The sequence below is a fragment of the Leptopilina heterotoma genome, unplaced genomic scaffold, assembly GCF_015476425.1.
Source record: "Leptopilina heterotoma isolate Lh14 unplaced genomic scaffold, ASM1547642v1 Lhet_369, whole genome shotgun sequence".
Classification (NCBI taxonomy): Eukaryota; Metazoa; Arthropoda; class Insecta; order Hymenoptera; family Figitidae; genus Leptopilina; species Leptopilina heterotoma.
Genome location: NW_025111048.1, coordinates 888,085 through 901,417, shown reverse-complemented (window position 1 = coordinate 901,417; position 13,333 = coordinate 888,085). Strand labels below are relative to the sequence as shown.

Sequence of the window (13,333 nt, the reverse complement as noted above, 5' to 3'; positions counted from 1 at the left end):
AAGAAATTTGTAAATAAATGTAATAGAACATTTTTTTTGAGTATTTAATAATGGAGTGAATCAGAATATTCTTCAGTGTCAGGGAAAAAATTAAAATAAGTCAGGAAAAATTTTGGCAATCAGGTAAATGTTAGGGAAAAAGAATTAAATCTTTCTGGTGACCCTGTTGTTGAAATTTCATCTAATTATCTGATTTTTTTTTCTTACGTGACACAGATTTTCGTATAATATTTGACAACGTATAAATTTTGCAAAAGTGACTATTTTTATCGTACAAGATAAATTATTGAATTTTTATTATAAATATAGTAGTGATGAATTTATGTTAGAGTATAAGTATTGTTTTCTGGAGGGGGGGGGGAAACTCTATTCAACGGATTATAGACATTGCCAGCTAATATTTTTATACGCTCTTCAGTTATTACAGAGATCAATGGATTTTTATATTATGAATCTTTTACCGATTTTCATCAGAAAATAATAACTTTTACACGCAATATATTTTCTATGTTTAGATGATAAAAATAGATGTGTGCTCGTTTTTATCCAAAGAGAATATTTACGCAAAAGTTGTTTTATGTGTTAAAATATTATTTTTGCTTTATAGGCAAATCCACAGGTCTTGTAACAACAACGAGAGTAACGCATGCGACACCTGCTGCGTTATACGCACATTCACCAAGTCGTTATTGGGAAGATGATGGTAAAGTGCCAGCAGCAGCTAGAACAACTTGTAAAGATATTGCTCGTCAACTTCTAGAGGAAGAGCCCGGCAGAAGCATTAATGTAAGTTACATTTTTCTTTTTCCCTTCAAATATTTATTAAATTAACCATTCATAAAGTAAAAATCATTTCTTATTTTTACTTTTTGGAAAAATTACATAATATCCGGAAACGTTTTGATTTTCAGAAATAAAATTATCTTAGTTATTTTGAAGAAATTGTATATTCAGTGTATGATTCAACATAAAAGTTTTAATGGTCGAGATAAATTGTCAAGATACATACCTATACGGCAATTAGAAAATACTTTTTGATAATATTTAATGAATTGTCAAATAGAAGCAAGAGGAATTTTAAACAGAGAGTAACTAGAAGCTTGCATCGAACAAAGTTGATATAGAAAAGTTTTTGTTTAGTGCATGACACAAACTTTGCAGTTGCAAAGTTGCTTCACGAAGTTCGCATTTGTAAAATATATGAATGCCGCATAAATGAGAGATTTTAATCTTCTGATAAAATAATACACACTAGCTTTATTAATTTTTTAATTAAGTTAATAAACTTCCTTGTCATTAAAGAATATTTAATAAATTTTAATAATAGACAACTAGACCTAATTGTTACAACTAAAATAATAAATATATTAAATATATTAAATATTATTTAAGATATGTCAATAAGAATATCAAAAGTTATAAAAGAATATTTATTTAAAAGAATTAAGACAAGACAAATTACCAGTCCGGAGACAAATAAAAGAACATTTTACTTAAAACTATAAATTAAATTTTTTCATAACTATAAAACATGAAGATGGAAAATTGATAAAATAATTATTTTATATTATAAAAATATTTTACTTCTTCAAAATTATTTTCAACACTTCAATTCAATTTGGATTATCTTCAAGAATTTTTCACTAAAATTCTTCTTTAAATCAATTAATTTCCCAAAAAGTTCTCTGACAATTTTCAAATCCATTTCTTTACAATATTCAATTTTACGAATTTTAATTATTCATAAATTCTTCAATTAAATATATATTAGAAAAATAAAACTTCAAATAATATAAAAACAATTCAATTAAACTTTTTTAAAAAAATTAATTTCAAAATTCAATTATTTTTTAAAAATTCACGCTACATTGCTTTTAATATTCAATCATTATCTAAAATTTTAACTAAAATTAATTTTTAAATCAAATTGAATTAAAAAATTCTACTAGAATTCAATTATTTAAATACAAATAAAATGCAAATAAATAATTTATTGAATAATTGAATGTTTCATAAAATTCAATTCTCATAAAAAATCGTTATCAATAAATTTTCAAATAATTTAATTCCATCAACGAATTTTAATAAAATTTTTATGAATAATTACATATTTCGAGAAATTGAATTAAAATTGTATTCAAAATAATTGATGCAAAGATTTTTATTATTTGTGAAAATAATTGAATTAAAAATAAAAAATATTTTTAATTTTTGCGAAAAACATTATTACTCTTAAAAATAATTGAATTTTTTTTAATAATTTATAAGTTTTATGGAATTGAATTTTTTTTTCGTGTTTTTAACTAAACATCTTCAATAAATCCACTATTTTTAATAATTTTTGAAAAAGTTTCAATTCAATTTTAAATCAATGTTTATAAGAAAATTCTACTAGAATTCAATTATTTAAATACAAAACTAAATAATTTATTGAATAATTAAATGTTTCTTAAAATTCAATTCCCATAAAGAATCGTTATCAACAAATTTTTAAATAATTGAATTCTATCAACAAATTGCAATATAATTTTTAAGAATAATTACATTTTTCGAGGAATTTGATTAAAATTTGATTAAAAATAATTGAAATTCTGCAACGAGTTTTATTATTTGTGAAAATAATTGAATTCCTAAGAAGGATTTTATAACGTTTGAACAATATTTAATTTTTGTGAAGAATATTATTACTCTTAAAAATAATTGAATTTTTTCAATAATCTATAACTTTTAACGAATTGAATTTTTTTCGTGTTTTAAACTAAACATCTTCTGTAAATCCATATTATTTTTAATAATTTTTGAAAAAGTTCTTTAAGAATTTTCAATTTCATTTGTTTACAATGCAATTTTACAATATTTCAATTATTCGTAAATTCTTCAATTAAATGAATATTAGAAAATAAAAATTTTTAATAATTTCAACAAAAATCCGCAATTAAAGTTTTAAAAAAAAAAATAATTTCACAGAATTGTTATTTAAAACTTAAAAATATAAAAAATTCAAATTTGAAACATTTTTAAAATTCAATTATTTCTAAAAATTTACGTTCTAATGCTTTTAAAGTTTAATTATTATCTAAAATAATAATAGTTGAATTCTTAAGAAGAATTTTATTATTTTTCAACATATAATTAAATTTCATTTAAAAAAATTAATTGCTTTTAATATTCAATTATTATCTAAAATTTTAACGGAAATTAATTTTTAAATACATTTTTATTAGAAAATTCTACTAGAATTCAATTATTTAAAAAGAAAAAGAAATAATTTATTTAATAATTCATTATTTCTTTAAAATTCAATTCTCATAAAGAATTGGATCAACAAAATTTTTAAATAATTAAAGTCTTGCTACGATTTTTAATTCAGCGATAAGTTTTACGATTTATAAAAAGAATAATTGAATTCTTAAGAAGAATTTTATTATTTTTAAACATATAATTATATTTCTGCAAGGGATTTCATTACTCTTGAAAACAATTCAATTTATACAATAATTTTAAATTTCTCTAAAATTAAGATTTTTTTAAGTGTATGTATTTAACTAAAATTTTTCTATAAATCCATTGTTTTTAATAATTTTTTGAAAATAAATAAAGAATTTTAAAAATAATTAAGAATTTTGAAATTCATTTGTTTTTAACTGAAATTAATTTTTAAATCAATTTTTATTAGAAAATTCTATTAGAATTCAATTATTTAAAAATAAAAAAAAATAATTTATTGAATAATTCAATATTTCTTAAAATTCAATTCTCTTAAAGAATTTGATCAACAAATTTTTAAACAAATAAATTCTTTTGACGAATTTTAATAAAATTTTTAAGAATATTAACATTTTTCGAGGAATTTGCTTAAAATTTGATTAAAAATTATTGAAATTCTGCAATTAGTTTTATTATTTATGAAAATAATTGAGTTTCTAAAAAAATTTTAGTATGTACGAAAATAATTGAATCCCTGTACAAATTGTATTATTTTTGAAAATAATTAAATTTTGTCGAAGAAAATAAAAAAAAATGGTAAATAATTGAATTTCTATGAAATTTTTATTATTTTATGAAAATAATTAAATGTTTGCTTTGAATTTTAATAAAATTTTTCCAAATACAGTCAGGTCTCGCCAAGTGTCGTTTTCAGTAAGTGTCATGACTCACAAAGTGTCATCGTTCAAGACCCAACAAGTGTCACTTTTCCCACTTTTTTTTACCCTCTCCAATGCTAAAAATGGACTTCCCCAAACCGGTTTGCAACATAAACCAATGAAATGGCCACTTTTATTAAAGGGGCGTGGCTTAGGCCACTGACACTTACTGAGACAGACGGTCTCAAAAAATTCCCAGTGACGACACTTAGCGAGACCTGACTGTAATTGAATTAGGTATTTTAGAAAATTTGATTAAAATAGTAGATATAGAAAATCATTGAATTGAGGAAAATTTTTGGAAATAATTGAAATTCGGAGAAGAATTTTATTATTTCTAAAGTAAATTGAAATATTGACAAGATTTTTTTTTTAATTTTTGAAGATAATTAAATTTTTGCGAAGAATTTTATTACTTTTGAAAATAATTGAATTTCTGCAATCATTTGTAATTTCTCTAAAATTCACCAAATTATGAAAATTTAATTATTATAAATTTAAGAATAATGAATACTTCCATCAAGAAAACATTGGAACTGATGCAGAAAATACAAAATACAGTTAAATATATATTATTGGAAAAAGCATAAAATAAGTAGGAAAATTTAAACTTTTCTATTTATTTGAAATTTCCTTTCTAAAATGACTTTCATAATGAAGTGAATCTTATTTTCAGATGCGATTAGTATCTTTATTAGTATATCCAACCGCAAGTTGATTATTAGATTTTCTTTTCTTTGTGATGTAAGAGATTAAAATGTGAAATTCTCACGCAAAATAAACGAGAGAGATAATGCTATTTAAGCCAAAGCTTTAAGAATTAAAATTAGTTTTCGAAAGTTACTGATCTTTATAAAATTATGTTCATCAACATCGGTTTTAATTAAATTTACTCCCTTATGCAAAAAAAGAAAAAGAATTTATAAAATCTCTTCTACTCTTCTATTTCTAGCTTCATCATCTAAAATTAAAAATTTACTTTCCCCCTTTATACACGAAGGAATTTGAAATATCCTTCTTCTCAAAAGAAGAAGAAAAAATATATTTTTTATTCATTTTAACATATGCTACTATTTCTTAGATCACACAAAATATATATAAAACATACGAAACAACGTGTAAAGAATTCGCAAATTTCAACGGAAAATTTCGTATAAAACTACATTTGCATCAAAATATCCCGTCGTGCTTGTAATTCAGTTACACGTTAAATTTTTTACGACGCTTTATAAAGTAGAGATTTACATTTTTTTTCAAGAGATTCTCACTAAATTAAAAATTTCACAGTGGATACATTCAAAGAATTTTTATTAAATTACACATTCTTTAAGTCTATAATAAGTCGTTTTTTATTTCCCGTTAAATATTCTTAAAAAATTGTCAAGAAATTCTTTATTCTATATTTTAAGAAAAAGTAATAAAGTATGATATTAAACTAATTAAATATTTCTTTAATCGTAAAAAAATATTTGCATTTTAAATATTGAGAATTTTTTTTTAATTATATTTTCAACTCCGCAATTTGGAGTTTTTCGTGAAATTTTATGAAAATAACCTTTAATAATAATAATAATAATAATAAGCGTTAAAGTTGGAAACTTTGAAAGTTTCCAATTTCGAGTCAACTAGGTTCCTTGAAAAGTGTGGCTCCAAAGTAAAACGTGTCAATTATTTCCATACCAGGTGGTGTTGGGTGGCGGTCGAAGGCATTTCGTTCCAAAAGTGGCATTGGATCCAGAGGAGCCTGAAAAGGAGGGTAGACGCCTTGATGGTAGAAATCTAATCGAAGAGTGGTCGAGAAACCGACGACTTCGTAATCTTCCCGCCGAATACGTGGCAAACAAGGAACAATTCGATAAAGTCGATCCAAGAAAAGTGAATCATTTGTTGGGTAATGTATTATTCATTCTGACATTTCTCCTAACTTTTCTAATTATTTGTCTCCTTCTGTTCCGCAATTTCCTTATGACTTTAATAATTTAATTTTTAAAATTATTTTAGTTAGATTAGTTTCGTTATTTCAATTGTTGGATAATAACCCATATTTTGGAAAAGATAAACTTCAAGAAAGTGATAATAATGTAGTTTCTCTTTTAGATTTTGTTGAACTTATAATTAAGAAAATTAGTTAAAAGGATAGCAAAATAAAGACAACCATTTACAATATCAGGGCTCGAACCAGTGAAAGTATTCAACAATACGGACTTTACGGACCAAAAATTAAAAATTACGGACCATTTACGAATTTACTGAGAAAAATATAACCAGTCCGAGTCAAAAAAGAGAAATTTTCATTAAAACTATAAATTAAATTTTTCATAACTATAAAACATGAAGATATCAATAACTCCGAGTAATAATTATAAAGATGACCGAGTGAAAAAATTATTTACAATTCAATGATTATTTACAAGAATTATTATTTCTAATTATATTTATTTCATTATTTATTTTTTTATATTTATTTCCAATAATTTTCAAAAAAGTTCTTTGACGATTTTCAAATTAATTTGTTTACAATATTAAATTTTACGAAATTTCAATTATTCGAAAATTCTTCGATTATAAAAATATTGGAAAAAAACTTAAAATAATAATTAAAAAAATCAATAAAACTTTTTCAAAAAAATTAATTACAAAATTCAATTATTTTTAAAAATTCACGCTATATTGCTTTTAATATTCAATTATTATCTAAAATTTTAACTAAACTTCATTTTTTAATAAATTCTTATGAGAAAATTCTACTAGAATTCAATTATTTAAATACAAATAAAATGCAAATAAATAATTTATTGAATAATTGAATGTTTCTTAAAATTCAATTCCCATAAAAAATCGTTATCAGCAAATTTTTAAATAATTAAATTCTATCAACAAATTTCAATATAATTTTTAAGAATAATTACATTTTTCGAGAAATTCGATTAAAATTGTATTAAAAATAAATAAATAATTGAAATTCTGCAAAGATTTTTATTATTTATGAAAATAATTGAATTCCTAAGAAGGATTTTATTACTTTTAAACAATATTTAATTTTTGCGAAGAATATTATTATTTATTACTATTGGAAATAATTGTATTTGCAACTTTTACAAAATTGAAAAATTTTTTTTGTGTTTTTAACTAAATATCTTCTATAAATCCATATTATTTTCAATAATTTCTGAAAAAATTCCTTTAAGAATTTTCAACTTCATTTGTTTACAATTGAATTTTACTAAATTTTAATTATTCATAAATTCTTCAATTAAATAAATATTAGAAAATAAAAAATTTACATAATTCCAACAAAAATCCGCAATTAAAGTTCTTCCAAAAAAAAAATAATTTCACAGAATTGTCAGTTAAAAATATGAAAAATTCAAATTTTTAAATATTTTAATCTGAAACCTTTTGAAAATTCAATTATTTCTAAAAATTTACGTTCTAATGCTTTTAAAATTCAATTATTTGTAAAAATTCAATCTATATTACTTTTAATATTCAATTATTATCTAAAATTTTAACTGAACTTCATTTTTTAATAAATTTTTATGAGAAAATTTTACTAGAATTCAATTATTTAAATACAAACATAAATAATTTATTGAATAATTGAATGTTTCTTAAAATTCAATTCCCCTAAAGAAGCGTTATTAACAAATATTCAAATAATTTAATTCTATTAACGAATTTTAATAAAATATTTAAAAATAATTACATTTTTCGAGAAATTGAATTAAAATTGTATTCAAAATAATTGAAATTCTGCAAATTTTTTTATTATTTGTGAAAATAATTGAATTTCTAAGAAGAATGTTATTACTTTTGAACAATATTTCATTTTTCCAAAGAATATTATTACTCTTGAAAATAATTAAATTTCTTTAAAAATTTTTAAATTCATATTTGTTTACAATTTAATTTATTGTACACTTTCGATTATTCGTAAACTCTTCACTTAAATAAATATTAGAAAATAAAAATTTAAATAATTTCAAAAGAAATCGGCAATTAAAGTTTCTTAAAAAAATTAATTCTACAAAATTTTTAGTTAAAAATATGAAAATTCAAATTTTTAAAGATTTTAAAATCTAAAACCTTTTCAAAATTCAATTATTTCTAAAAATTATCTCTCTAATGCTTTTAAAATTCAAATTAAATTTCTAAAATTTTAACTGAAATCCATTTTTAAATCAATGTTTATGAGAAAATTCTACTCGAATTTAGTTATTTAAATACAAAAATAACAATAAATATTTAATAATTGCATGTTTCTTAAAATTCAATTCTCATAAAGAATTTTATCCTTAAATTTATAAATAACTGAATTCTTTTGACGAATTTTAATAAAATTTTTAAAAAATTTTTCCAGGAATTCGATTAAAATTGTATTAAGAATAAAATTGAAATTCTGCAATGAGTTTTATTATTTATGAAAATAATTGAATTCCTAAAAAGAATTGTATTAATTACGAAAATAATTGAATCCCCGTGAAAATTTTATTATTTATGAAAAAAATTGAATGATTGCGAAGAAATTTATGAAAAAAAAAATTGTAAATAATGAAATTCGTGTGAAATTTTTATTATTTTTTGAAAATAATTAAAAAGTTTGCGTAGAATTTTATTAAAATTTTTGAAAATAATTGAATTTCGGAGAAGAATTTCATTATTTCTAAAGATAATTGAAATTTTAATGACAATTTTTAAAAATTTTTTAACACAATTGAATTTCTGCGAAGAATTTTATTTCTTTTGAAAATAATTGAATTTCTGCAATTATGCATATTTCTTAAAATTCAATTCTCATAAAGAATTTTATGTATCAATTTTTAAATAACTGAATTCTTTCAACGAATTTTATTAAAATTTTTAAGAATTTTTTCGGGAAATCGATTAAAATTGTATTAAAAAGAATTGAGATTGTGCAATGAGTTTTATTATTTATGAAAATAATTAAATATTTGCGTAGAAATTTATAAAAAAAATTTGTAAATAATGAAATTCCTGTGAAATTTTTATTATTTTTTGAAAATAATTATAAGTTTGTGTAGAATTTAATTAAATTTTTTTATTTTTTTTAAATAATTGAATTCTTTTGGAAAATTTTATGAAAATAGTAGTTATTGAAAATTATTGAATTGAGGAAAATTTTTGAAAATAATTTAATTTTCAGCGAAGAATTTTATTACTTTTGAAAATAATTGAATTTCTGCAATCAATCGTTATTTTTTTTAGAGTTATTTAAATTATATCGTACAATTTACGAATTTTTCATGCTTTTTGAATCAAATTACGGACTTTTTGGACTTTTACGGACTTAAAGCAAAGTTACGGACTATTACGGGATTTACGGACCTAGTTCGAGCCCTGCAATATTAATTGATAAAAAATCTAATCTTTATTAATAAATTAATTAACAGTTTAATAAGAACCACAAAAAGTAAAGAGCAAAAGTGCAGCTTTATGTTTACAAAAGACTGTAAATACTGACTCATGAAGAGTTACGTGTACATTAAAAGTTTATATGGTACAAGTATACAACATTATATAGACTAACAAAATAGATTGGTTCAGTTTATTTCCTTTAACGGTATAAAGCACGTACTATAAAATTCATGGATTCAAAAATGAGACTAAGAATTACGAAAATTTGGGAACTCTAGTAGAAATTTTTTTTCGTTAGAATTGTTCAACTACATAGCGGTGAAATGAACAAATGAATATTAAAACGAACCGCTGAATATCAAGTTGAATTACCGCGACTGAAACTTTTCAAAGAAATGCTGCAAAAGAGAATAACAAAAAGAAAGAACTATTTTTCTTTATCCAATTTTAAACTCTCTCATTCTACCTAGTTTCCAGGAGCAATGTAAACATTCTACTTAACCTAATACAATTAGTGTTGTTAATTAAATCATGATTTTCATAATATCTATTTTTCAATTGCTGATAAAATGTACCTATCATTTTCTAATAAATAATTGTACATATATCTAATTATCGACTGATATTCAACTGTCAATTACTGCACTGTTAATTGTAGATAATTATTGAACTTTGTAATTAATTAATTCCAATGTAATAACTATATGTTTTCATAATTTACGATATTTCAATAATTCCAGGTCTATTTTCATATTCACATATGGATTTTGAGGTTGATCGAAACACAAACGGCACTGGCGATCCTTCCCTTGCCGAAATGGCGGTTAAAGCACTTCGAATTCTTGCCAAAAATCCAGATGGGTACTTCCTGTTCGTTGAAGGTAAGCAGAGCGAAATATCATCCTTAAAGCGCTTTCCTGGCACATGCTTTTTAAAGGAAACAAAAATAAAATCAAACTCTAAATTTTATTTATATATAGCAACTTTTTTGTTTTTTGTCTAATGTCATAAATATAGGATCTTTTACGTTTACTAAAAACTCATGAGCGAAATAATTGAAAAACTATTCTAATTAAACTTTTAATTAATCATGTCCATAAACTTATTATTTTATACGTTTATGAAGAAAGTTTCACAAGTCAGAAAATAGAAACAAATATAAGTGAAAGGACCTTCCTAAAAAAAATATACGCGAAGAATTTGAAATTAGAATCCGTCCTTAAAAACCGAAAACACTGAATGTATGTTTTAATATTCAGGACTCGAACTAGGTCCGTAAATCCCTTTTAAAAGTCCGTAACTTTGCTTAAAATAAAAATAAAATAAAAAAATAAAATAAAAATAAAATAAAAACTTAAAATGTAAAAGTCCATATTATTTTGAAAAAAGGTCCGCAAGGTCCGTCGTAATTTGATTCGAAAAAAAAAATGAAAAGTTCGTAAATTGTACAATATAATTTGGATAATTTTAGAGAAATTACATAAACGATTGGAGAAATTCAATTATTTTCAAAAGTAAATAAAATTCTTCCCAGATATTCAATTATATTCAAATTTTTTTAAAAATTCTCATCACTATTTCAATTATCATTAGAAATAATTATAATTCTTCTCTAAAATTCAATTATTTTCAAAAATTTTTCAAAAGAATTCAATTATTTTCAAAAAAAATTTTGAAAAATTCTAGTCAAACTTTTAATTATTTTCAAAAGATAATAAAAATTTTTACAAGATTTTCATTATTTACAAATTCTTTTTTTTTTATAAATTTCTTCGCAATCATTGTCAACAATTTTCCTCAATTCAATAATTTTCAATATCTACTATTACAATAAAATTTTCCAAAAGAATTCTATTATAAAAAAAAATTTGAATAAAATTCTACGCAAACATTCAATTATTTTCATAAATAATAAAAATTTTTACAGGAATTCAATTATTTACAAATTTTTTTCATAAATTTCTTCGCAATCATTCAATTATTTTTATAAATAATAAAATTTTTACGGGGATTCAATTATATTCGTAAATAATAAAATTCTTTTTATGAATTCAATTATTTTCATAAATAATAAAACTCATTGCACAATCTCAATTCTTTTTAATACAATTTTAATCGAATTTTAATCGAATTCCCCGAAAAAATAGATAAAATTCTTTATAAGAATTGAATTTTAAGAAATATGCATAATTGCAGAAATTCAATTATTTTCAAAAGTAATAAAATTTTTCGCAAAAATTCAATTGTGTCAAAAAATTTTTAAAAATTCTCATTAAAATTTCAATTATTTGTAAAAAATAATTAAATTCTATTCCGAAATTCAATTATTTTCAAAAAATTTAATAAAATTCTACGCAAACTTTTCAATTATTTTAAAAAAATAATAAAAATTTCACAGGAATTTCATTATTTACAAATTTTTTTATAAATTTCTTCGCAAGCATTCAATTATTTTCATAAATAATAAAATTTTTACGGGGATTCAATTATTTTCGTAAATAATAAAATTCTTTTTAAGAATTCAAATTTAGGAATTATAATAAAACTCATTGCAGAATTTCAATTATTTTTAATGCAATTTTAATTGAATTCCACGAAAAAATTCTTTAAAATTTTATTAAAATTCGTCAAAAGAATTCAGTTTATTTAAAAATTTAAAGATAAAATTCTTTATGAAAATTGAATTTTAAGAAACATGCAATTTTTTAATAAATTGTTATTTTTGTATTTAAATAATTGAATTCGAGTAGAATTTTCTCATAAACATTGATTTAAAATTGGATTTGAGTTAAACACAAATGAATTTTAAAATTTCAGAAAAATTTTTCTAAAAATTATTAAAAACAATGGATTTATAGAAAAATTTAAGTTAAAAACACTAAAAAAATTTTTAATTTTAGAGATGTTAAAAATTATTGTTTGAAATTCAATTGTTTTCAAGAATAATAAAATCCCTCACAGAAATTTAATTATTTGTTTAAAAATAATAAAATTCTTCTTAAGAATTCAATTATTATTATTTTAGATAATAATTGAATTTCAAAAGCATTAGACCGTAAATTTTTTAAAATAATTGAATTTTGAAAAGGTTTTAGATTAAAATCTTTGAAAATTTGAATTTTTCATATTTTTATCTATTCTGTGGAATTAATTTTTTTTAGAAACTTTAATTGCGGATTTTTTTAAAAATTATTTAAAATTTAAAGTTTTTATTATCTAATATAACATTGAATTGAAGAATTTACGAATAATTGAAATTTTGTAAAATTGAATTGTAAACAAATGAATTTAAAAATTCTTAACGAACTTTTTCAAAAATTATTAAAAATTAATGGATTTACAGAATATGTATGTTTAGTTAAAAACACAAAAAAAAATTTAATTCTTTAAAAGTTATAAATTATTGAAAAAATTCAATTATTTTCAAGAGTTATAATATTCTTCTCAAAAATGCAATATTGTCCAAAAGTAATAAAATTCTTCTTTGGAATTCAATTACTTTCACAAATAATAAAACTCGTTGCAGAATTTCAATTATTTTTATTACAATTTTATTCAAATTTCTCGATAAATGTAATTATTCTTAAAAATTTTATTAAAATTCGTTGATGGAATTGAATTATTTGAAAATTTGTTAATAACGCTTCTTTAGGGGAATTGAATTTTAAGAAACATTCAATTATTCAATAAATTATTTATTTGCATTTTATTTGTATTTAAATAATTGAATTCTAGTAGAATTTTCTAATAAAAATTGTTTAAAAAATTAATTTCAGTTCAAATTTTAGATAATAATTGAATATTGAAAGCAA

At 20.8% G+C, this 13,333-nt stretch overlaps 1 protein-coding gene across 1 annotated transcript in view; it reads left to right on the top strand.

The window, feature by feature from the left end:
• The window catches only part of LOC122505773 (alkaline phosphatase-like), a 178,327-nt gene that overhangs the window by 125,288 nt on the left and 39,706 nt on the right, over positions 1 to 13,333 (top strand). The window contains exons 4-6 of the mRNA XM_043617594.1: positions 608 to 786; positions 5,829 to 6,036; positions 10,262 to 10,402. Of these exons, the coding sequence (XP_043473529.1) occupies positions 608 to 786; positions 5,829 to 6,036; positions 10,262 to 10,402 (528 nt within the window). The remainder of the gene's footprint in view (positions 1 to 607; positions 787 to 5,828; positions 6,037 to 10,261; positions 10,403 to 13,333) is intronic.